Here is a 27,560-nt window from a genome sequence, read left to right on the forward strand (position 1 = left end):
TAGTTGCAATAATGGCCATGGCTTTGTAATAGGCTCTATGGATCACAACAATATTTTTTGTTTAATATTTTATAACTTATTCCGATGTTTGCAAATTTAAGGTTAAACTTTTTAGAATATTTAAATTAGTTAAGGAGATAAATACAAACATGCATACACACACACACATACATACATACATATATATATATATATATATATATATATATATATATATATATATATATATATATATATATATTGGATGATATCTGCTATGGTATGGATCTAATTGCTCATAATTCAAAGAATAGATGAAAAATGGCTGGTGATGTATATAATTGTTATTTGGAAAATAGATATTAATCTTTCGATATAGCAAAAGTGCGAGAAAATAAAATCCTGCCATGAAATACAAAAGCCCATACTTAAATGGGCTCGGACCGATCAAACGGGTTAGAAGGTTGGATGCGGGTTGGGGAGGTTCATTGGTCATTACGGGTTCGGATCAGAATTCCGATTCTCCGACCCTCTGGCGGTTTGGGTTGGGTTCGGGACAGGTCCATAGAAGCTTGATATAGGAACCCGACCCGACCCGTTCCACAGATTGCCGCACCAATTGAACCGACGGGTGTGACCCGACGTGTCCATGGTGTCCAAAACCGCAAAACCTCACCGCAGATAAATGGGACTCGTGAAACCCCGGCGAGGGACCAGAAAAATTTCGAAATCAGCTCGAGACGATGGCGCTTCTGAGGCCGCCTCCTCTCCAGCTTCGCTTCGCTGCCCGCCGTCTCTTCTCCTCTCCGGCCCTCTTCTCTCGCCCCTCGTCTCTCCCCTCGTTACCTCGCTCCCGTTCCCGGCTCTTCCTCAGAACCAGGTCTCATTCTCCTCCCCCTCCTCTCACCTCTCTCTCCTCTATTTTTCTGCCTTGTTCTTGGGGTCCAATGGAAAGCACTACTTCTTCCTGGTTCTTTTGTAGAATCTCGAGCATCCGCCCACGGAGGAATGGAGTGGGAGTGAGGGCTTTTATGTCGTCAAGCATTACTGCGGAGGCGCTTCAAGAGAAAGCCCGGTCACAAGCCTACGGCTCCGACCAGATTCAGGTGATTTTAAGCCTTGATCATCTCTCTCCCGCGTTTTTTCCCCCATCTTTTTTGTTATTCTCATCATAGATTGAAATAGATTTTGTTGGATTCGGTAGGGGACAAAACCCCTTTTTCCTTCTTGCTGAGTTATTTTTATTTTAACTAAATCGGATTTTGAGATAACATGGGTGATCAATATATGTTTACTTTCCCAAGTAATGGAATAGAAGCATAAATATGATTACTATCATATTTTAACTCTTTTTGTTCGATGTGGTCTGTAGCTTAGTTAAGGTCCTTCTGAAGTACCAACTGATGCGCTGGCCATTTTCTCTCTTCAGGTTTTGGAAGGGCTAGATCCAGTTCGGAAGAGACCTGGAATGTATATTGGGAGCACTGGACCCCGTGGCTTGCATCATTTGGTATTTCCATATTCTTTTTAATCTCCCTCTCCACTGGTGTAAATTTGGTCTCTCTTTCTTTCTCTCTTTTAAAATTTTGTTTTGCTCTGCTTACTTTTTTCATATGTTTCTTGTTTCTAGGTATATGAAATATTGGACAATGCCATTGATGAAGCTCAAGCAGGTTATGCCTCGAAGATTGATGTAGTTTTACATGAGGATAATTCCGTGAGTATCACTGATAATGGACGTGGGGTATGGCCTTCCTTTTTCTTTTATAGTCCAAATTTTGCTGATAATGAACTTATAAAGAGATTTACCTTTTATACTGAATTTTGGTGACACAAAAGAATCTTTTTGTCCAAATGACTTGTACTTTCAAATGTACACTTTGCTTTGGTTGAAGCATGATAGCCAGCTAAAATCAGAAGTAAACAAAAGATGCAGAGAGGGTGTTAAGTCTAGCTTTGTTAAGTGAAAGGAAGAATCCAAAAGAAACAAGAAACAATATGGGAACATAAATGGTATTATTATCAGCTTTTGATTCAAATCTAGTAGATATGCTCTGTGATAGTAATTTGGTTATTTTTTAGGCTAGACCTGTAGGAACAGAAGTGGCGCTGTTACCAGCTTTTTATCTAATTTGTTGTTTTCTATGCTCAATATCTGCAACTGATTACACCATATAAACATTTTTCTATCATCACATAGTATTTTCAGTCCATAAATAATATGTTTTCATGCTGTGCAGATTCCTACGGACTTACATCCCGTGACAAAAAAATCTTCCTTGGAGACTGTTTTGACGGTATTCTTTTTAACATAGTCGCTCTTCACCTCTCTCAGCTCATCGTGCAAGTATGCCAGATTATGGTTTTCACAGAATCTATGTGCATGACTTGATGGGAACTTGTACTGTGTCTCCTTTTTAATGGGTTGTAGTATGATTTAGAACATCTTGCATTGTGCCTTTGTCAGCTATTGTTTAATATGATATAATGCACATTGCTGTACTATTGCCATAGAAAAGCACAACATACCGCAAGAGGAAGAGGGCATGCTATGGTGCCCAGAGGAAATTATTATCTTTTTTTTACCTAAAAACTGCACATGCACATGCGTGCTTCTGAATTGGAGTAAATATACAAATAACTACCCGAATAATTGCAGAATTTGGTTTTACGCGATACCACATTTTAATGATGTATACAATGACACTGACCGTATAAAAACATCTAGATCAAATTGGTAGTGTGTGTGACCTTCCTTATGAGAATCTAGAACCCCCTAGATGGCAATGGGAACCCTACTAGTACTGAAAATGAAGGAATTTGTACCAATATAAGTTTCATCATTCTCTAACAAGGTCGTTGATAATGTTTTCATGTTTAGGTACAAATAAATATGTTAGTCTAAGGTCACAATTAATGCCTGAATTCAGAAAGTACCATTAACATGTGAAACCAAACAATCCAATTTTTACATTATTTCTATGACCAAAGAACATTACAAAAGTCACTGGACTCTAGGATAGGCATCAAACTATCATTGTCATCCGCACCCTCCCCAACATCCTCATCATCCTCTGATAGTCAGAATTATTTGTGCAGAGAATAGCTCCCTCTCCTTTATCGCTTCAGCTTGTGATAATGAGCAAGCTGGTGCTTCATCTGGAGCAGAGCCCCCAATACTCCCCCCCACCATGGCTTACAACTATTGTTTGTTTTCTGGATAGACTTGCTTATGTCGCTCCAATTTGATGTCATTTGTAATTCTTTTTCCTGATTTTTCACCAAGCACTGACCAATCAATTGGACTAAGCAAAGGAAAAAGTGTTGGTTTCCTGTAAGAAAGAACTCATTATATTGCCCAAAAACTCAATTGTACCTTACAAGCTTCAAATTCAATGATTTCTTGTGCTATTAATGCAGAACCAATGTTTGAAGAACTGACTGTACTGTGGTATGATACTCCCGGCACTGAGATGTACTAAAGTGTATCAAGGGCGTATCAAACTGTACTGTACCATGGTATTTCAAACCTTGGATAAATCATGTTTTGATATGGGGGCATGCCATGGTATGTACCACACTAAGACGTGTGGCACACCCTTATACTACGGGACTTCAAACCTTTTGTAGAACTGAATAAGACAGATCCAGAATTGGACTATTGGCTATGGAAATTTGCAATCTTTTCTGTGTTTTCTTGGTCATACAAGGCTCAAAACCAGAATTTTTGGATCTCTTAGATCTTGAACCATAAAGTTTTAGAGATATAAGAGATGAAAAAAATACAAAGAAATAATTTATAATATCACAAGCGAAAACCTGAAAAGAAAGGAAGGAAGAAAGGGCTCCGTGGACTGCTGGGTGAGTAGGGCTGTCCACCATATGAATCGTAGACTTGTAGGCTTCAGTTATTCATGTAATTTGGCCTAAAATGGAATTTAGGCATGGAATTTGGATTGATTGACAGGAGGTTAGATCTGAATATCTGATTTAACTTGCATTTTGCAAGATTTCTAGAGCGAGATTTTGCAGGACATTTTTATTTTTTTATACGAACATTGCTACTTTACTTTATATAGCCACGTTCTTGCTTAAAAGTTAAAAGTATGATCTCCCATATTATTGTAAAGTTTAAAATATCTTTTGTTGCTTCTTTAATTTGAAGTCCAAAGACTTTTTAAGTATATTTTATAAGAAGGAGATGTATATGATTTTGTCTTCCATCCTGACTGTCAGCATTATTATCTTTCATAATTCTTAAAACCCTGGATATTGCAAGTGATGGAGCATAACATATTCCAAATCCAATGATCTATGATATATTTCAATATCCATAATCCTTGCACATGTTGCTGTCAATGTATGAGTTTTAAAAGACTTCATACTATCAACCCCTCATTGGTGCATCTTGCTGTCCTACTTGTCCATGGAAGTCATCTCTGTACCATAGGCTGTGTCCTCTCCTCTTTTTCATATATCACTCTGCTTTGTTACATGACTGTTTGCTTGGGTTTTATTATTGATATATTCTAAGAAGAGGATGCAAATTTAGATGTTCCTCGTGACACTCTAGGTGTTGATATATTTTGAAAGACATGGATTGCTTCAGCCAGCTGATGAACCTTTCTCGAATTCTGGGGAAGGACTTGCTTCCAACTCTTATGTCATTCTTACTAAATCTTCTGTCTATCACTAGTTCAAAGCTTTAGTGATCAGTTGATTCATTATCTGATATTGGTTTTGTGACTTTCATAGAATTGTTGCATTCGTCTGCACCATTAAATTATTCAAGATGCATTGATTTACTTCGTTGTTGCTTCTTGTGCATTATATGGTGATTCACCTTTCGAATCATGCACTGTTGATTGTAATAGCAACAGAGAAAAGGAAGTCGTGTAAGAGTTAGACAGTTGGAAGATCAACCTTTGCTGTGTGGATTAGAATGATAGACAACGAAGGGGGAATTGAACATAAGATATATGTAGCATGATGGTTATGTGGTGGTTGTGTCATGGCTTAAAATATTCAGGAATGATTGTTGGCAAATGAAACTTCGAAACAGAATACAAAACTTGCTTTGGAAGCAAGTTATGGCATTGGTGAGGATTGGGTTTGAATGCTCAAAAGAAGACTGAGAAAGATATGGATGGAACTAGTAAAGATGAGAAACTTTTTATGAGAAACATAGCAGATCCTGTAATTTGAGGATGTCTTCTGATGATTGTATCACTTCTAAGTTCATATTTCTTTTATGTTATCAGTTCTAACTTGCACAGCATTTTCTGCAGCCATCTTTTCCAACACAGATTTTTTTCTTGACTGTGTTTCTTTTGATTGGTAGTTTAAATGTATCAAAGTTATTTCCTCACAGAAATAAAAAAATCATTTATATAGGTTCTATTCTCCATAATAATCTGATATTCAACATCTATATTATAGCTTGCGGTAGGTCATGATTTGTTGCCTTGTGATTTTATTGATGAACAAAATTTCCATCACTGAATCCTGTACTTCTTAGAGTTCTATATTTAAGTAAAAGCTAATTAAGATTGCACTTAAATAAGATCTTGCATTACTGCTGATTTAAGAACATTCAGTTTGCTGCAATTTATGATCAATTTTTTTTAACAATTATTTAATCTATTACCAACTTCCATTTCTTCTTATGTTTTTTGGTAACTAGTGTAAACCCATCAGCAAACTAATCCATGCAGGAGGACAAAGAAGAACTATTTAAATTCCCTTAATTCTTGAAAAATTTAATCCACTTCAGAGTTTGTCAAAATCAGTCACAAAGATAGCCAAAGCTTCTAGCTATGTTGCATTGATCATTTCCTGGAACAAATGTCCCTATGCTCGAAATCTTTTAATAAATTGAACAAGCCAAATGTGAAAAAATTCCTCAATGCATTGACCGTCTAAGATAGTAATGGGAAATATCGATGCTTGTTTTAACATATCTTTCATCCCCAGTTGTCTTTGTTCTTGTAGTACAGGCCATGGGATACTCTCCTGACATATCTTATATTGGTCTTTTAAGAGTTATATTATATGCCATTTTACACCAAAAGTCATTATGTTTGACACCCAGTAATGAGAGTGGTGATGCTTAGGGAGACTTCCGCAGATTTATTAAAGATATAAATGTTTGTCCTGTTGAATAATTACAAGTCAAAAACTTTTGCTTCTATAATGCATATAATTTGGCCTTATGAATCCATTTGATTGATTAGAAAGAGTCCACGAAGGCTAGTTGTTTTGTGTCTATAAGTCTGGAAACATAGACTGAGCGTTACAGAACATGGATATGGAGATATGTGGAAAAACCAGGAAAATCTGAGTTTGATGATGCATGGAAGTTAAACCAATATTGGATGAAAATGACAGGTTGTCACTTAACTGAGATGGTATTGCTATATGCAGTCAAGGCCAGAGAAGGCACCAAATGACTGGGCACTGATTATGTGCAAGAATTAGAAAGTAAGATGGGAAACTCACAAGAACCTGCATTAGTGTCACGAGACAGGATTAAGAGAAACTTGCACTTGTAGGTTATAATGTCCTTTATGAGTGAAAAGATGGGGAAGAGTCATAAAGCCAATGCAAAATGGATGGACAAGGTGTACTGGTTATGGTTGTGAGAATTGAGAAGAATCCAGGTGGCTATAGAGCTGACTAAAGTAGAGCTGTTGTGGAGGAGTTAAATCATGCACCTATTCTTCTGGTAGCATTTACTCGATTTTGGACTCAAAGATAGACTTATAAAAAGAAATCAGTGATTCTAACTTCATAACCTGTTAAATATTCTCTTCATGTGATATTTCAGTTGGCATTTATCACTCTTTGATAAACTTAAATTATGGAGATTGGCATCTGTTTGTTTTCTTGAAAATCCAGGACATCTGACTGCAGCCAAAATTACGTAGGTTTTACATGCTGGAGGGAAATTTGGTGGTTCAAGCAGTGGATATAATGTCTCTGGTGGATTGCATGGTGTGGGCTTGTCTGTTGTCAATGCCTTATCTGAGGTACTTTTCTTCCTCTCATATAAGTTATGTAATGTTCTATATTTCCTTTCCATTTCTAGATGATTTTATGCAAATTCTGCTTCATACATTCAATTTCTTAATTTACATACAAGATAGAGTTTGTTTGGAATATATTTGCAATTTCATCAACATGGTACTAAGTAGACTCGTGGAAGATGGCTCACAGCTAAATGTCAACATGGCCAGAATGATTGAAAGCCTATCTCATCTATTTTTATAATTTTTTAATCAAGCTGTTACACATACCCATAACATCTTTCATTTGTCATTAACTTTTGCGTCCATGATTTATGTTTGCCTACCATATGCATGTAACTCCTTTTTTTTGATTTTGGTACAAATATAGTCTCATTCTTCAGAGATCATTATATTGGTCATTTCATCTTGCCTTTGATGAGAAGACAGCTGCACATCTTAAATCTTATCGAGCTAATGGGTTTTTGGATTTTGTCCATGACATGCAACTGCTACAAATCTAAAATTACGCTATCAGTTTTATTTGACCTTTTGTATAAAACTTGTGAGTAGTGATTATATGAAGATAAGGCATTTTATGGCTCATTGGTGCGAAATAAATTTTTCCGATATTTCCTTGACAAGACTAGAACTTCAACAAGTTGTTATAGTCATAGGTCATGACTCAAACTTGGTACATGGATTGATCAGTAAAGACATTGTTATGGTCACTTAAAACAGTTGGAAAATTGTTGATTTTAGGCTGGTTTTGAATTAGCTAAATTCATATCATGTTGAGCAGGCACTAGAAGTTACAGTGTGGCGTGATGGGAAGGCATACCAACAAACCTATTCTCGTGGGAAACCAGTGACATCTTTAACTTGTCACCTTCTGCCAGCTGAATCAAGTGCTCGTCAGGGGACATGTATCAGGTTTTGGCCTGATAGAGATGGTATGCTTTTTTCATTTTTAATATTTGCCAAAAAAAAGAATTCTATGGTAAGAAATTGTGTTTTCAATGTAGTATTCACTACTTCCATGACTTTTGAGTTCAACACAATTGCTAGCCGCATACGGGAACTTGCTTTCTTGAATCCTGAGGTACACAATATTCTTCATAATTGTTTTATGCAACTTGCAATTTTTGTACTGCTTGGTTCATTTTCAATTTCAAATATTGTCATGACCCGTGACAAGTTTATTTGAATTACATTCATTGCCACCAACAGATAGCATAGTTTATTTCTTATTTTGGTAATTATTAACTTTCAATGGTACAAGTTCTCCATGAGTATAGTTTTGTTGGTATTACTTTTGTGGAAAGCCAATAACAACTCCTATCATGCCCAACTTTTTTTCCCCACAAATCAAATGTTCATCAAGGATGTATGCCTGGTTTTCTCCAAAAAGAGAGGGTGTCTTTTATTCTTTTATATCCAACTGTCCACACCAAGATCCGCCGTACCGGTACCGGTCGGCGTACCGGTGGCGGCCCGGACCGGTACGAACTGGTCCCGTACCAGTCGCATACCGATCCGAACCGGGCCCGTACCGATCCGAACCGGTTCCGTACCGGTTCGTACCGGTCCCGTACCGGTTCTTCAACAATAAACTACCGGTACTGAATTTCACGCTGATTCGGTACCGGTCCCAGGCCGGACCGGTACGTACCGGCCCGTACCGGCCGGTACAGACCGGCACGGCAGACCATGGTCCACACCCTAGTGGACAAGGCCGGCGGTACATCATGTACACATGCCGACATGAGAGGTCTGGCCTATCCTCCCATCCAATCCTCGGTGGATTTTCAACTGTCTTACCTGAGGATCTACTTAAAGTAGGACCAATGTTGAATTTGCTACTATCAAGATTTTTCAGTTGCTGATAGCAAGCCCTAGTATTGCTTTTGATGGCGGCTTAAGGCTCATAAGTATCAAAAGGCCTTAGGTGGAGCCAAGGGATTTTTATGATGTTTGCTACGCTTTTGGTCATGTCATAACATGGGCTGCCTTTTTCCCTCCTTTTTTCTGACCTATAATATAGGTCGCTTGTTTTGAGCTTGTTGAATGAGGGTCAATGGCTAAGTTAGCTTGAAGGTCTTTCTTGGTTTTAGGCATTCTTAGGCTCTATTTCAAAATTTGAAGTATGAGCTTTCAGGCCCATTTTTAATCAGATCAAGCATGTCTATCAGTTACATACTCAAATGTGCCTTTTCAAGGAAACCTGTATCTTTAAGGGTTCATTCGGTTGGGGTATGTCAGAGGATAATTTGATGATTCCTGAAAATCATTTATCTGAAACAATGATCGTAGGGAAAATAATGTTTACTATGTTTGATTGGTGAAAAAAATTACTCTAGAAAATAGCATCAGAAGAAGATTACTATGTTTGATTGGAGGTAATTTTATATTAGAATATTGCCAAATTTTCAACAATGTCCTTGAGTAAACAATTCTAGTAATAACAATGTTTTTTGGCCATTAGTTAGCCATTTATGGCCCATTTACATATTCACTGTCGATATTAGCTATTTTGAAAATATTTAAATGTAATTACATGTGTTAATAAATATTTTTAAATTAATTATATATATTAGAAAACATATTTCTTATTATAAATAAATTTTAGTATGTTTGATATATAAATGAATATATTAATTATTGATAAATCCTATGTTAGATTTATTAATAACTAATAAATATTTGTCAACTATTTATTAATAATTAGTATTTATTAATAAATATATTAATATATTAAATAAATATTATTAATCAATATATTACTATAATTTATGATATATTAATATAATCAATATTAATTATATAATATAATTAATACAATATTAATATAGTATAAGTAAGGGCATTTCTATCAAGAAATAATAATTTTAGATTATTTCGATTCGATAAGCTAGCATGGGTCAACAAATACCGTTACTTTCTCTTTCAGCAAAATAGACATAGGATCCACCATTTATTTTACGATCTCTCTCATCCACCTTTTGTTTTAAACATGGTAATCCGACATAAGATTTATTTTTCCATGCCAAATTATCCCCAACCAAATGGGCCCTGAGAACTTTCCATAAGGTCAATTTAGGCTATATTGAGCGTAAATATGTGTAGACCTCAACATTTACGTTTGTGAGTTGTAAACTTGTTAAAGATCCATGAACAAATGAATTCAAATTTGATTTCAGCATGGCTGATCTTGGTCTAGGATCTCTAGACTTGAGATAAAGCTTGACTTCTTAAATGGAATTCTTATTGAGATGTAAACTTGCTCAAGTGTTCTCATTCATATAGTGGTAGTAAGCTTTGAATGGATGGACGGCCGTTTAGTAATGCCTCTAGAAAAGTATCATAGAACCCCAAATTTTACATATTTCATATTACAATAACTTCATTGCATAAATCACTAGTTCAAGCGTTATGACCGGTCAATGATCAATTTGATAAGACGAAAGTGTTAATCAATTTATAAGACAAATGGGACTTACTTGCTTACCCTTTTATATATAAAAGGTCATTTTCTTGGTAAGTTGAAAGGACATATACTTAATTGAATTCTTAAGTGAAGCTTATTTTTTAACAATTATATAGATGCTCGGGAAAATACGGTTCAACTATAAATCAGTCATGTTAGGACAAAAGATCCTGACTTTTTTTTGGAGGTTTAATTGTATGGATCTTTTGTCATGATTGATGGGCCAGTGTCCCCATATTACTTTATTTAAAATCTTGGATTTATTATATTGAGAAAGAGAAGATAATTCAAGGTGTTTTCAATGGAGATTAGAATGGGCTGGATGATGTGGAAAGGTGCTGTCAAAGAATTTTCTGGTGGATACACATTGGGATTACTCAAATGAAAAATGATATAAGCCACTATATAGGCCATCTAATGGATGCGAGTTTGAGGTAACAAAGAGGGTCCATGGATAATGTAGTTTAGGCAAGGATATTAGGAAGGTGTCTCCGAAAAGGGGACAAATAAAGATAGTTGCACTAGTTGAGCATGAGATTTATGGGGAACAATTTTACGAACATATAACATATTCTTACATTTATATATAATTATTTTACAAGTTCTCTATAAAATATATAACTCTCGATTATTTTTATATTATATATTTTTATTTATAAAAATTAATTTCTAAAATATTTTAATACAAATTCAATTGGTCAATGATCCAGACCATTGGCTAGATTGGACTTCATGCGAGTTTAATAACTATATTCTAGACCCTTACCTAGCTAGCTGTGTGTCGTATGCAGTCTTGATATTGGATTATGTACCTATCCTTTATGAATTATGACTATGTCAGTTATGTTGGCTTTCATTATTGAAATCTGCTCAAAATCCAGTTTATATCTTAATAATATTCAACTTATATTGGTATTTGGATAGAGAAAATATGGTTATAACTAATATCCGACTTGTATCGAATCCATTTAGAACAAATATGTATATGGTTGATATCCAATTCATATTCATATACATTAGAATACATATGGATACTAATCTTGATATTCGTTTAATCCATATCTATATTCGTAACTGCTAAAAATTATGGATATGAATATAGAGACACCAATATCCGATCTGTATCCTGTGTTTTCTGCCTACCAGGAACCCAAACAACACTTTCCGTCAAGCCTTTTGGGGTGAAGTCCTGGATCGCATTTAGATTTGGTGCTTTTTTTTTTAAATAAAATATTGTCTGATTTCTCAATCAAGAATAACAACATAGTTTAGTAGCTTTGTTGGATGTGTGGTGCTGAGTGTGCCGCTTTAATGAAGCTTTCAATGGAATATGCATTTGTTTGTTCATGTTCATTCAATATGCTACGTTTACATGATAAAAACTTTTTACTATCTGTAATTAAGAATCTGTGAGAGGATTTGCAAGTAAATGAGCATGAGATGCACATTAACACATTAATATGGATAAAGGTTTTCAGTGTATAGACATACTTGTATGCAAGCTTACTCTAAGTTTCTGCTTCACCCTGAGTGAGGTACTATCTTATAAAGCACTGTCCATTGTTGTATTAATTTTTAATTCATTACTCTATTATGCATATATATCTAAGTAGATTCTGTCCTCAGTAAGTTCTTTTAAGTTGTCTGTTATTTCTAATTGTCATTGTGGTGGTACCTCATAGATGTTGTTATCTGTATTTATATTCTACTTGCAGCTTACAATCACTCTGACAAAGGAGGAAGGAGACTCGAAGGTCCAATATAATGAGTATTGCTATGCTGGTGGCTTGGTAGAGTATGTGAAATGGTTAAATACAGATAAGGTACATGATTCTTAAACAGTGAAATGCAATGATAATGATGAGATTTAGTACTTAGAATATGCTCATTTGAACAAGTCACTTAAATTATGTCAAATGAGCATAGTGATAGCCTAAATGATTGAATGACTGATCCAATTGCTGTCGAAAATTTCCTGCCTCCCATAATTGTTCTTGATGTGAGGTCAAGGGGTTGTTCTTTTTATTCTGTAACTATGTATACTCTGCATGCAAGTGAATAATCAGTGAGGGGATCTTTTTGTAGACAACTTTTGTCGTTGGTTTCAATTTTCAATTCTTGAGTAGGATTAGCGTGCAGAGTTCCTACTTCAAGTGCCTATTGCATAGGAGAATATTAAGTTAGTAGAATATAATTTTCAGAGTTTTAGGTGTGACTCCATATTGGGTTCCATGAGAATCTGGATATTGCCATCATCAAAGGGTTTTGGCATTGACGGTAGGGTGATTTTAGATCTTCTGTAGAGTCCTAGTTGGACTTGTATAAGTAATTGGAAGCTTGACAGTTCTATAAAGTTGATAAGGTGGGCTGGTTTTCAGGGACTGTTTGCGTGTTCTGAGGACTTCTTTGAGTACAGAATTCATATGCTTGGTTTGTTGTATTTCTTTCTATTTCTCTTATTTTTTGCTCTTTGTTCTGTCTACTTTATGTTGACTATTCTGTCTATAACTCTTTTCCCGTTTAAGTGCTTCTTAATTCTTTTTATATTATTGCCAATCCCTGTAGTTATTTTTGTATATTAAACTTGAATATTAACCTAAACTATCATTAATTTCTTTTCGTCTATCACCTAATATTTCTTCAGCATCATTTTACATTTCTGTTAAATTTTATTGCTGTCTGTCATACTTATAATGCAAAATCAGGGTTTATAGGTGTTTGGAATTGCCTTGCAATCCTAGGTCACCTAACATCCACACATTCTTTGTTTTTCTTCTCTTTTTGTAACATCTGCATTGTTCTTTATTTTCTGTATAAGACTATCCCCATTTGATTTCAAGTCAACATTGAACTAATTCCCTAAAATGGAATACCCCTAGAGCATCATTACTAGCATCTTTCCCATTCTTTTGTTGGACCTTCTTCTATAATATTGTCTGTATTTAACTACTACGGTCCTGCTTCTGGAAAATGGAAAGTTAACTGCATAAAAAACCCTGAGCCTATAATATCTTTTTACTTGGTTCGCCAATGCATGAATGCAGATGTCCTACTGGTCCTGTATTATTATATTAGTAGAACTCTTCAAGCCATATTCACAATCAACAACGGTCTCGCATTAGAGTGGATATTAATTTGATTTGAAGCTTCATTTTGATCTTTCACTTGATCTTGGTCTCTTCTTTGCATGGTGATGTGGGACTAAGAGCACTTGTGTGTGTTACCTTCATCAAAATTCTTGCACCTGTATCATCTGCTTTTCTTGTTCCTGTTAGATGTTCTTTCTGTTGCTTGTAGGGAATGATCTTGTCTCTACTTCTCACAGATGAGAAAAGGAAATAAAAAAAGAACTTGTTACTTTCTTTTCCTTTGTTTTTTTTTTTTTGGTAAACCGGGATTTATATTAGTTGAGAGTAGATCCATCTCACAATATCAGGCTATAAAAATTTTCTGAGTTGCAAATGCACATCATGAGTCCATAACACCGGGATTCAATGATCAGCGACAAAATTCGCCACCAAGTCTGTTGGTTGGTTGGCCTCATGGTAGACATGGGTGGCTCAAACAAGACGTGGTTCCATTTCCAACTGTCATGTCTTGAACCAATCCACATGGGCCTGCCACATGATAGGGCTGCATATCCCACAAGACTGATCCTCATGATGTAAACATGGCCGAAAATTATAAACCCATCGTAACATGATATAAAGTACATATTCACAAGTAGCAGTATAGAGTTAGAATGGAGTAAATGTCTGGTAATAATAACATATACAAGATTTTATTGAAAATCATAAACTAACTTAATTCATTTAGTCACCTTCCAGCCATATACATCGCTAAGAGGACCACAATGGCATAGGCGCATAGCACAATCCCTCCCAAGCTTGAAGCTTAGCAATCAACACTGCGGTGGGGCAAAGGATTGGTGGAATATGTGTTCATTTTTGGCAGGCTAGATAGAGTACCCTATATAACATATAAGGACATCAAGTTTAGGGGCAGTTGCATACAGATTAGAGTCCTAGAGTGTGTCCCCTTTTTACCGAATTGGGATGGAGAGGATCACTAGATCGAAAAGAGAAGTACATGAATTCAAATACTTTGACCTTCAAGGACTTTTAGCTATTGGAATGCTACTTATGCTATGAAAGGTTAACAACTAATTAAAGGAAAATAAAAAGATGAAAGATAAAACCAAGCTAATAATTCATGGATTCATCTCCCAAAAGGGTCCCTTTTTTGTTTTATAACCATATTTATACATCCCTTATCATCACGTTCCTTTGCCAACTGCTCGGGTATATCTTTTCTTCCATTTCACCACTGTCCCAGTTGGTTACCAGCACTATCCCATTTTTTCGTTTGTCAATTACTAGCTTTAACTTCAAATTTTAAGTTGTCCTTCCAATTCTCACATTATATTGTCTTGTAGCCACCTTGGAACCAAGTTTTCGTTAACACTGCTAGGTGTCCATATTAGGCCGCAATAAAATGGTATGTGATTTGAGTGCATATTTAGCCTTTTACATGTTCTCATCCTGCTCGGTCAGTTTCTTGTAGGTTAGGCCTATCTATTGAATCTTTGCCGTTTGGCCTATACTCGTAGCTGACATTCTTTTGGTCAATATATCTTCACTAAGGTTTTTGGGCTGTCCTTGTTGGCACAACTTATTCTTAACTAGGATGTCTTGGTACTCGACTCTTTTTTTTCTAGGTGTAACCTATTGGCCTGCTTTTAATAATGTCACGTGACAGTTGTTTTGGAAAGATCTGTGATATGCCACGTGTCATTTTTACAGCACATCTCCGGTTTTTAGTCTTCGCTCAAGATGTGGTGTTAACACGGAGATGATTAAGTAGCTGGTCCAAGTTGGTTATAGTGGAGATATCATCTCCCAAGGACGTGGTTTGAGCCACATTTTTCCAGCAAAATTGCAGTCAAAAAGAACATGATCAACGGATTCGTCAATGTTTATGCAAGAATCACAATGAGGCTGAATATATTGTCTCCAAATCTTTTTTTTTGCCTGAAATGATATTGTCATTAGAAATCCATTGGTTCTAAATTTCTTTACAAATTTCCTTTTGCTATATATTGTGTGGCATTTAATTTTTTTTATATCAATTATGCTATTGATGATAATGCATTGCTATGTTGCCAGAAACCACTTCATGACACTGTAGCTTTCAGGAAAGAGGTAGATGGAATCACAGTTGATGTAGCCCTCCAGTGGTAAAGCATTTTATCCTTGCATGCTAATTCATTGGTATTGAGGCTTTAGATTATTATAAGCTTCTAAAATGCATTGTCCTGACACAAAGTATATCTCAGTTAGTAATTATCCTTACTGCATTTTTTGATGTTTTTTAGCTTAATGTTGCATTTGCATTGTTGAAATAATCTTGTTTCAATTCTTATATATATCTGAGCGCTTCAACATATACTATCATTTGGGTTTTAATTGCCATCTCAAACAGGTGTTCTGATTCATATACTGATATGATGCTGGGGTATGCTAATAGCATCCGTACAATTGATGGCGGTACCCATATAGACGGGATGAAGGCTTCATTAACTAGAACAATCAACAACCTTGTGAAGAAGTCCAAGGCAATTAAGGTAATTGTTTTTGCTGTGTTGGTGATACTTTATTGCTTATTATAAAAAAAATGCAATATTTTCTAGGTTCTCACCTTTAAATTTGACTACTAATTTATGATGATGAATAAATTACTTGGTTTTAGTTTATTGTAGAAGAATTTCTATGTCTACCATTATTTCTTCATGGCCTTGTCTATCGTCCTAAAATTTTGAAAGCTTGTACTTAGAAGTTATATTTCTTGGTTTAGGTTTTTATATCGGATGTTTTGCAAAGAGCTATTTTAACCTTCTCCTCGTTATCTTCTAATCTTAATATTAAACTGGTTAATGTACTTGCATTCCATATGCTCAAGAAACCTTTATTCCTTTGGAGGACTTTCTTCTTATGCCATCATCTTTGAATGTGATTGCACGTCATTTCCAAGAATAGCCTAGTCAAGTTTTGTGAAGTTCTTACATGAATTTATTAAGTTAAGAGAATCAGTATAAACAACATTTTAGCGAGCCTTTATGGATCTATTGCTGTTGTTTGGTCATGTCATAACATTTTTAGGAACTGCCATAGCCTCCTTAGAACATATCAAATCAAGAACTCAAAATTCAGCTCCAGCCCGAGAGAAAGAAAGAATTTTAGTAGGTTTACGATTTGACTCAAACTCATTTAATATACAAAATGTCAACTGGAAGGAAAGGAAAAATTCAGAAGTAAAGAATTGCATGTTGAAAGTAAAATGCCAGGCACTACTCTAGTTTATTATATTACTTGATAGTAATCTTTCACATGAAATGATGTGCCATGTTTTTAATAATTTATTTATCAACTTATCAAAATGGAAAAGAATAACTGTGAATATCAGATAGTATATGAAGCTTCTAAGATGCTAGTATTAAGCTTCTATTTCATTAGAATTTTTTTCATGAGATAATGATTTTTTAGTAAAAATGAAAAATTTATAGAAATTTGCTACAGAAATTACTTCGCGGTCAACGATTTTAGTCACATGAAATTCAATGCATGCTTTCATGTTAAAGGTTAAGAATTTCAAAAAAATTTCAAATAAAAACAGAAGATAACTATAGAGAATCGACATTTTATATTCTTCTAAGCTAATTGTTCCAAGACTTTTGTAAATTGTAAAAAGAAATTGCTTTTCTATGTTCTATGATGAGAGAAAATCCACATTTCATTTTTATTCTCAAAAAAATTAAAATAAGTATAAAACTATAATCTTCTTTACCCAGTTGTTTATCTCCCACAAATAGAGTTGTCTTTTAACTCAAGAATATGAATATATCACCTTGAAGAGGGTGCCTTGTGCCCTGGACTAGTTTCCTTTAGCTTTAAGGTAAAGACAACTGAAACTTGGAACTAGGTATTTCTTAGTTGGTTGCGCTGACTAAAATTAAAGCCATCCTTCAAACTAGGATCAATTTTGCAATATTGAGAATTTTGACTTGGTCTCGTTATGACATCAACCCATCAAGGATTGGCGAGAAGTTCCCACTTTGGACTTGGGTGTCATGGCTTTGAGACACGAAATAGTCTCTACATGCAATGGGTCAAGGCTGCGTACATCTAAACGTCCCTAGACCCTACAATGATGGAAGCCTCGTGCACCGGATCATCCTTTTTTATATCTGATATTTGTGTAAAGTATCTTATTTTCAAATTAAAAAATATACTAGAGACTTCCTAGATATACTTGACATACTTCTTCGGTACCATCACAAGGGGGAGGGCGTTTGCTTTCTGTTTTTTAATGTCAAACTTTTAATTGTAAATAGCCAATTTTGTAGTTTATGGTGTTAATATTGAAATATGAAGTATGGATTTTGATTTATGGATTTGAATGACAACTAGATGATGAGCTTATAAAAGTTGATGCTATTATATAGAGTATGAACTATGCGGTCTTGATAACCTACTTTGCTTTATGGTGCTTTTTTTTTTTAATGCATACATATCTGTGTATGTAGTGTATATTCATTGATGTAACTTAGCGTTTCATATCCTATTTTTTTCAAGGTTGTCATGTTAGCATATTCATATCATGTCATATGTATTCAGTCTTTGTGTCCTTCATAGCCTTCCTTGCTAAAGATTGTTTGATTAAACTCTCTTTGGCCTAATTTTGTATTGATGAAATTGGTCCATATAGTTTATTTGACTATGCAATTCGCATGACGTATTGAAGCACAGCTAGTTACTTCAACTTTTATAATTTTTCCAATTTTGTGTCAATACAAAAATCATATCTCTACAGGAAAAGGACATTAGCTTAAGTGGTGAGCATGTAAGGGAAGGACTAACTTGTATTGTATCCGTCAAGGTTCCGAACCCAGAATTTGAAGGACAAACAAAGGTAGTATTGACTTTAATTTCTTCTGAATGCTGATATCTTCAACAAATGCTTTGGTTTTACTATCTTGGGTAATGCTAGATGAAACGTTAGCCTACTATTCAATATGAATTCGTGCCTTTGTTCTAATGTATTCTTATGGGACAGACAAGGCTAGGAAATCCCGAAGTTCGAAGAGTGGTTGATCAATGTGTTCAAGAGCATCTTACTGAGTATTTGGAGCTGCATCCGGACACATTAGATTCAATTCTCTCTAAATCTCTTAATGCTCTCAAGGTATACGTGTTCATTTACTATTTTTAGTTAATTATTTTCTAGTCACTCTATTGGAGTCACTATTCTTTTCTTGACAGTCTTTGTGTATCATCAACCATCTTTTGTGTCCTCAAATTTAGGTATCTTTATCTTGAAATTGTACGTGCATTTATGAGCCAACCTTAGCTCAGCTCCCCACCTGGGAGAGGTCCCTGTTGGTGGTGTCCCTGTTTTATTTCTCAAAAGAAAAGCATAGATTTGGTTTTTTCTAATAGATTAAGTTGATGACTCGTGAAAGATATTTTTGTCAAGTTCATGCTGTATATGAACTTGTATATATATAAATGATGCTGAAATTGCATTTTTATGTAGGCTGCAATGGCAGCCAAGCGGGCTAGAGAATTGGTGAGGACAAAAAGCGTCCTGAAATCTTCTTCCCTTCCTGGAAAACTAGCTGATTGTTCATGTACAAATCCTGAAGAATCTGGTAACTCCTATCTAATCTCCCCTTTTATGAAACTTCTTTGTGCAATACGTATCATTTACTTCAATGAACTGACTGTTCTTTTGAACTTATATATTCCTTGTCACAAGTACGCATTGCATCATTGCCTGTGCTATTTGCTTTGTAACATTTATTGGTATGCTTGAGGATCTTATGTTAAGAGCTAAAGATTTATCAAGTTACCTTAATTCAACTCAGACCCTGACCTGATAAGATGCAAGCTAGCATGATCCAATTAACTTGTTGGATTCACCCAATTTTGATCTGTGGTTAGACATGCATTGCCCTTAATATAACCCAGCCTCAACTAGCCTTGGCCCTAGATAAACCTAGATCTATGTGGTGAATATCATAATCAATTTACTCCACTCCAAAAGAAAAAGTAAAAAAAAGATGATGCAGCTCGCTTATATGCTATTCATAATGACTGAAGGATCAAAATGATTTCCTCTGTCTCTTCATTAACTTTTTAGTGTTCATGGTTTTAGAAAATGTTGGAATATTTAAGTAGATTGGACTATCTTTTAGGTCATTGACTTTGGATCCAATGTTACCTTGATCTTTGCTTCTGTGCATTGCAAATATATTCCAACATAAATATATAAATAGATGGAATTAATTAGGCTACTAAATTGAATGCTTGTGATACTTACAAAGAAAGTTAAGTTTATGCTACCTCACACTGAATAGAAAGAAGAAAATGGTTTTATGTCACAAAAAGCATAAGTAGTGCCATTTATGGTGCATCCAGCTGAACTAGCGAGCTTGCTCAACCCAACCCAAATTTGAATGGACTAGGTCAATTCATCATTATGTTGGTCTGATATTGGGTTGGAAAATACAGCCTGAGTTGAAGTACAGATGGGGTTAATTGGCAATTTTCAAGCCAATAGCATGACCCTGCCCAACCCGCATGACATAGGTTTGCATTCTTACATAAATAATAAGCAAAGGGTGTAACACAGCAATAGTTACTTTAATACAATTCAAATTCCAACCGTGATAATGCTGGCATATTAATGCGATCAAGTTTTCCTAATAAAATAAAGGAAAATGTATGGAGCAAGCAAATGTCAAGACCATCTTTGGTTCTTCATGGACTGAAATGGACCTGCTCTGCACTAATTACTTGTTGGGCTAGCCCTACTTTAATTTATAATCATGTGGGTTGTGGGTCAACGAAGTGCAAGTGGGGCCAAGCTGGGTTGTGCCCGAGCTTGGGTCAAGTCTCCTATAGTGTTGGCTGAGCGCAGGATGGCATTTGGCCTGGCTTAGCCTGCTTTGTGCACCCCAACTTACAGCTTTGGTTAATGCAAGCAAGACACCCCTTTTTTAGGATGCCAAGGGTTGCCACTTTTTACCTAGATCTAGATGTATCCCAGGGTCCAAAATTTTTTGTGTTTTAGAAATCCTACATGCAATATCTGGCTAACATGGTTTAGATATGCATATGGACTCTACTTTGAATAACCCCCAGGTTAGTTATTTATTTAATTCGCCGATTGTCTTCTTGACTCGTTCAATTGCTATCCTGTCTTGTTCGTCACTCCACGTTTGTGATCCAGGTCACACTTGTTCTTTTTTTTTTTTGGGGGGGGGGGGGTGGTGGGGGGTGGCTGGGGTTAGTGTCAAGACTGATATCCATAGTTGACTCATTTCCTATCAGCTTAACAACTTACAGGTGGTGAGTTGTCCATGTATACTAGGCTCTCAGCCACATAAGGCATCTCTTGGCCATAATTTTGAGTTTGATTTTTTTTCCCTTTCAACTATAGTAAAATTTAAAACACGCCTTTCTAGTGATATTAGTTTTTAGACCTGCATCCTCCAAAAACTTTCATTTGGATTCCATTAGGGTTCAGTCATATTCCCATTTTGTTAATTAATTCTGCAATGGTTAAAAATAAGATAAAACATAGAGCCACCCTATTTTATATAAATTATATATTATTTTTTTTGGAAGTTCGATCAGACTTTTAAATTCCTTTTCGCATTAATATATATTCGTATTTTTTTTGGCAATGCCTGCCATTAAGATAAAATATGGAACCGTCCTATTTAATTCGTTGCAAGTTTGACAAGATACAGAAGGCTTAGAGTTGGTCATTCATATAATACCGTCTATAGGTGAAACTTAATTTGTCTAACCAAAGCTATTCATGCTTGGTTGTGCTCCTTCATGCGGTAGACCATTTTAGCTCATTGCTAACTATATTACAGATTGCCTTTTATGGTGCTCCATCATGTCCTTTTGTTAGGTGGTGATGATCAATATATATACCTTTCTTCTCTCTATGTCATTCATTTAGTTGTCTAAGCAATGAAATTTTCTTCTTGGTTGACCTTGTTGGCATGACCCGTCAATTGTTCTTAGAGTTTGTTTTTGTTTTCTTTTATTTTTATTCCATTTTTTTCTTGCTGTTCATTTTAAACATTTTCTAGGAGATTGAAGAAGTTCAGAATGAACTGAGGAGACTTTCAGTGATGTTAATTTATTGGGGAGGGCTATATACCAAATTATACTAACCATTTATAGAATTGAGTTCCATTTATCGAATCGATATTTATATGTTTAGAAAGCCAGTTGGAAAAAAGATTGGACATTTTTGAATGTCTTGCAGAACTAGCTTATGATGAGCATAAGAGCTTCATGCACAATCTACTTATTACTTTTTCTGTCTAGCAGAAATCATACCATCGAAATTGTGATAAATCATTCAGTGAGCATTGAGAAGCATCTAGCATAGATTAAATGAGGTAACAATTGTAAGTGTAAAAACATACTTGGTAAGATGTACTTTCTTTTAATGTTCGTTTGTTTTTCTTTTCCATGATTCTGATTTTTCTAATCTATATCAGTTCTATCATTTCTCGTTAAATTTACCTGTTAGTTCTGGTAAATAATCTTGCACCCAGTCTTCGTATGCTGTATGTCATATATTTCTCTTGACGTGATGATATTATGAATATAGGAAGCTAGAGACTTTATTTTATAAACAAATTTAAATTCAGATTTGTCTATATTTTATTTCATGTCTGCATTTATCTATGTTTCTGTTGATCTGATTATTTTTAAGCGTTGGTTATTCTTAGTTGCCAATCTTCTATCTTCTGTTAGCTAGCAGAAGATACTCTACACATTTTGGATTAGACTCACCAAACATTCTCTTATGCACTCGATTCGCGAAATTTTCCAGAAATCTTCATAGTTGAAGGTGATTCAGCAGGTGGTAGTGCAAAGCAAGGTCGTGATAGGAGATTTCAGGTGAGATTTTAGCTTTCGCATACGAGTGACGAGTAGCAGTTTTCTTGTCTAGATACCTAATGAATGCATGGTTAGCAGTGATTCCATGACCTTACTTTTCATAAATAGAAGGAAGATAGATTGAAAGGGTCCATGTTTATGTTACACACTTCTTCATTTGTCTTTCACATGGTCATGCCATCATACGCTTTACAATCATGCCACATGCATTTTTTATGCAAAGCCTTTCAATTTTTCTAAAGTGCAATGGGTATGTAAGCGACAATGCAATAACAAACATCCTTACTACCTGTCGTTCTTTCATTTTTTGATAATAGAACAATAGTTTTATTCAAACAATATCTATTTTAAAGAAAGGAAAGATTGTAATGAACCTAACATTTTAGAATCCAGCACATACCTTAATTAGGAGTGAACCAAAGCATCCCTAATTAGTTTCCCGTGGCATTTATAACCTAACAGGCTAGGTAAAATAATTTGGGCTTGATTCATGCTTATCTATCAAACCAATTACAATGGAAAATACTATTTAAACTCCTCTAGTGACACTGAATTTTCTTACAGCTAGATCAGCCCTGGTTTCAGTAATACTCATCGATACCCCCTCTCAATCTTGAGTGTGACTGTCAAAATATACCAAGCTTGATTATAAAATTCTTCTAAGTGTTCACATCTGATAGCTTGAGTATTTTTAAACATCAACTAAAAATTTGATCTAACATAGGGTTTACAGATTTCCTTGTTGACCATGTAATCTTGAATAAAGTGTAGATCAACTTCTATATGCTTGGTTTGCTTAGATTACTGGCAATATGAATGTCTGCTTGGTTGTGAGTGATGGAATGGGCTGGGACACTGAAATACTAAGTTTCGATAGCAAGGTTTGAAGCCACATCAACTCGTAACTAGCAAGAATGGTAGCTTTATACTTTGCCTCATCACTAGGTCTAGCCACAACTTATTGCTTCTTGCTTTCCAAGTGACCAAGTTCCCCCTCTATGCACAACATGTTGAAGCAGATCTCTGATCAGATATGGGATCCAGCCCAATCAGCATTTAAATGTCCCCACATCTTGGGGTCCATGTGCGCTATACAGAATTCCACACTCAGATGCTTGCTTAGGATATAGAATACAATAGACTGGTTCTATGGGAGGCAATCGAGGGCTATGCATAAATTGACTGACCATCCCCATTTTATTAGTGATATCAGGTGTGGTAATCATTATATATATCAATCGAGCTGCCAAAGGCCGAAACATTCTGGATGCTTGAGTGGCTCTTCTTTATCCATTAATAGCCAAGTTTGCTTCAATTGGAGTTTCTGGGGTTTCTAACCTAAGTTCTGTATCTTGAAGCAGATTCAAGACATTTTCTTTGTAAATGAACCACTCCTTTTAGGATTAGGCAACCTTTATGCCACAAAATTAATGAAACCAGCCCAAATCCTTTATCTCAAATCTCTTCTGAAGGAATTGCTTCACAACATCTATCTTTGCCAAATCATCTCTAGTAAGAAAAATCGACATAGACCATAATGAAAATCATACGTTTAGGTGTTTTCTTGATAAAACAGTACCAATTCCCATGTATCATTCTTGTAAAATACTTCCATTTCATCTATCATAGCCTTTGTGCAATCAGGATTTAAAAGAGCTTCTTGAAAACTTATATGAGTAGAAACAAAATAAACAAAAAGAGGAAAGGATGTAGGAGAAATTGAGTCAAATGACACAAAATGGCTTATAGGACATAAAGTGCAAGATCTTTCAGGCTTTCTCAGCGCAATGGCTAAGTCATCATTAGGAAGCAAGTATCAAGGAAGAATGTATACCTGTACTTCGATCTCGCTTTGGATCAGGTGATTGATTGACATAAGGTCCAGATATATTGGGACTACTAAGAATATGTACCTGTACTTGGTTTGGGAAAATCTCTCTGGCAGTGTCATAAAACATCAAGTTGCTGCTCAATGTTGGTTCCATACTATTCCAACAATAATGTGATGAGTTGAGAATTTTTTTTCTGCCATTCTTTCATCTTGTTACCATTGGAAGATGGATTTTCGATAAGATATGCTTTCCTTTGGCTTTCAAGGAAACTTTCACAGCCTTTGCCCGCTGAAGAAATTTTTTTGCTTCCCACAATTTTATGGATGTCATTTGTGCACAAAACATATCACTCATGGAGATGCCAACCTTTGTATCATCATCATCTAACCGATTCATATTTAAAGATATTAAATACAATGGAGATTGATTAAAGGAAGTCTGAATAACAATTTATTAAGATTCAATCAGCAGCCATAAAGAACTTCGAGACTAATAGATGAAACGAAAGGTTTCAATAGTCAGCATAGGAGACAAGACATGCAAATTTCTGATCCTTCCGTCAGTGAACACATGGGATAAATCCAAAGAAAGGTTTGGAAAACCGAGGATTGAACCCATACTGGCCAAGTGTGGTATCGTATGGCACTAACTCAAGAATCAAATTAATGAAGGAAATTGTTGGGTACATATTGCCATTTTGGTCTCCAAATTCTGATTTTGGGTTTCTCATGATGTTTTTTTTGTAAAAGTGCTCTGTCTTTGCAAAGAAGAAGATGCGGGCATCGAGGTAATTATCCTAGTCATGGTTGAATGTGCGTGGTTGAAGTTAGGAACATGCATATTTATCACATTGATAATATGTCATACCCTATTCAAATTACATATATGACATATAGACTTTAATATTGGCATTTTAAAAGCCATCACATTACTAGAAACCATAAATTATATAGAAGGGGTTACCGATAGTTACAGCTAATGCTTCGTCTATCTTAGAAATTAACATCTAGTTATCCAACATTTATGCATATTTTTTGAACTTGCAATATTTTTGATATATTTATAAATAATTGATCCAATAATTGCTATCGTGTATTCAAAATAAAAATTATTATTGTAGACTAAAGTACACTATCAAACTAAAAAATACTGTATAATTAGCCAGGATATCATTTATAAAATTTTGAAATTGTAACATTTTGATATATCATAAATAATTAATTCAAAGATTAATTTAAAGTCAAAATAATAAAAAAATATTTTAAATTGAGGGCTTTTTAGATTAGCCTATATACATATAAAATCAACATGAACGGATGTATCTTTTATGGGTTAATTTTAAATTAATTTAATTTTCAATATTAGGCTTGGTTGGAACCAAAGATTGCCGAATCAGGTTATATTGTCCGATTTAGTCCGAACCGAGTTGACTCAGTCTGTCAGACCGGGGTCGATTTGCTATAAAAAACGGTTCGGGCCCCTACGGGGCCGGAACCTCAATAATACCAGCCAGAACTAGACGGTTTCGTCCGATTCGACTCGGACTCGGTGCGAAACGGTCGGTTCGCATCGAGTCAGGGGCCAATGGCCTGCTGTGGCAATAATTGCCATGCCACAACGCTCGCTGTGGCTGTGTCCTAGCATTCGGCTTTAAAAGCCGAACCCTTAAAGGGGAAGGCCTTCTTCGGCCTTCCTAAATTTATGGAACCGGTTTTCTCTTTCCAATAATACTGATTTAGGCTATTAGATGAAAGAGCCAATGCTAAATAGGGTGTGCTTCCTTTCTCCTATCTTCTTTTTTTTTAGTATCTTGAAAAAATAGTTCAAAAATTGCAAAATTAGAGGAGATCATGCCAACTTTTTTGATTTGGGCTTGATTTTTTTATATACTGTAGATCTATAGACGATGTATATGCTAGCATAAAAATTTTTAATTTTTGGATTATATATAATTTTTAAAAATTATAAATATATTTTTAGATTTAAAAAAGATATTTTTTTAAAAAATAAAAAAATATAAAATTAGAAACGTGACCTCGCATATGGAGTAGAATCCATAGACGTATTAGGTTCTGAGTCTTATACTGGATCCTCTTATTTGCAGCCACAGACAGCCTATGATTCATATGGATACAGATATGGATATGGTGCATTTGAGGCATCTTTCGGTGGCTACTATTCTACACAGCTCGAAATATTTTACGGGTTGGATTTTTGCGCCGGCATATTCGGATGGGCCTCTCTATGGCCGTATTATCAGCCAGAGGACATCTCTCAAAGCCAGAACTTTAGCGAGAGATCTGAGAGTGCTTATAATCAGACGCGCGTTCCTTATCGGATGAACATATAAGACTACAACGCTGCTTGGATAGAGGGATGGGTTGATATGTCTTCTGATTATGCTGATGATCTGGATATCTACGAGAGACATCGCAACTCCATCCGATTTTAGATATCTTTATGTATGTCTGTTGGACTGTAAAAGTATGTAATTGATTGTATCTTGATTTGAAGATATTTTATATTGTTCATTTTATGATTTGTATCATTTTAAAGCAACAAGATGCATCATCTATCTTAAACTAGGATCATAGAAACATCAGAAAACATCAAAAAAATATCAAAAAATAATATAAATTAGATTTAATTCATAGAAAAAGTTCGAAGAGAGGAAATTTTCAAAAAAAAAAATTAGGGTATGCTGGTGCGTGAACGAGCATGCCGCACGCCCAACCGGTTTGGCATCAGTTTGGTTTGGTCCAAACCAGTACTGAATTGTATCGGGCGTCGATCGGTACGACGCCCAGTACTGGTTCGGCGATCTTTAGTTGGAACTCGAGCATCTTAAATTGGTCCTTTTTTAAAAAAAAATTTGGTAGCATGTGTAAATTAAAAGTGCAAACATGTTACCAATTTCTTTCAAATTTAATATATTTATTTTTAAAATTATTTTGCAAAATTATTTCTAAAAAACAATAATAGTCGATACAAAATATTTAGTAGGTTTGTGGAATCACCTATACCCTACATCTAATGACCTAGTGCCTCATCTAAAATGGCTAGTTGGAAGGTATTATTTGGGTTCCTTGGCTCTATATAAGTATCCAATATCTATCTAGTATATAATAGTCATGTGCATAGTAGTACAGGTCCTCACACACTTGCCGTCTAAGCTCTGGTATTTTTGCCAGGCTAACGATCCAATCACAAATACCATGATCAGCCCGTGGTTAGTTCCAAATAGCTCTGTATTGCAATGTTTCCTTAG

At 35.3% G+C, this 27,560-nt stretch overlaps 1 protein-coding gene across 1 annotated transcript; it reads left to right on the forward strand.

Moving 5' to 3' along the window:
• Positions 1-663: 663 nt before the first annotated feature.
• On the forward strand, positions 664-26,642 carry LOC103715022 (DNA gyrase subunit B, chloroplastic/mitochondrial-like). The gene is made up of 16 exons (XM_039122709.1): positions 664-859; positions 962-1,085; positions 1,409-1,489; positions 1,610-1,696; positions 2,220-2,276; positions 6,906-7,007; positions 7,786-7,936; positions 8,009-8,085; positions 12,186-12,293; positions 15,636-15,706; positions 15,952-16,093; positions 18,340-18,438; positions 18,583-18,711; positions 19,063-19,177; positions 22,393-22,460; positions 26,397-26,642. Exons 1-16 carry the CDS (start codon positions 723-725, stop codon positions 26,640-26,642), a joined length of 1,794 nt encoding a protein of 597 aa, XP_038978637.1. The 5' UTR covers positions 664-722.
• The last annotated feature ends 918 nt before the right edge of the window (positions 26,643-27,560 follow it).

This window comes from Phoenix dactylifera, unplaced genomic scaffold (assembly GCF_009389715.1).
Source record: "Phoenix dactylifera cultivar Barhee BC4 unplaced genomic scaffold, palm_55x_up_171113_PBpolish2nd_filt_p 001688F, whole genome shotgun sequence".
In the NCBI taxonomy this organism is placed as follows: domain Eukaryota; kingdom Viridiplantae; phylum Streptophyta; class Magnoliopsida; order Arecales; family Arecaceae; genus Phoenix; species Phoenix dactylifera.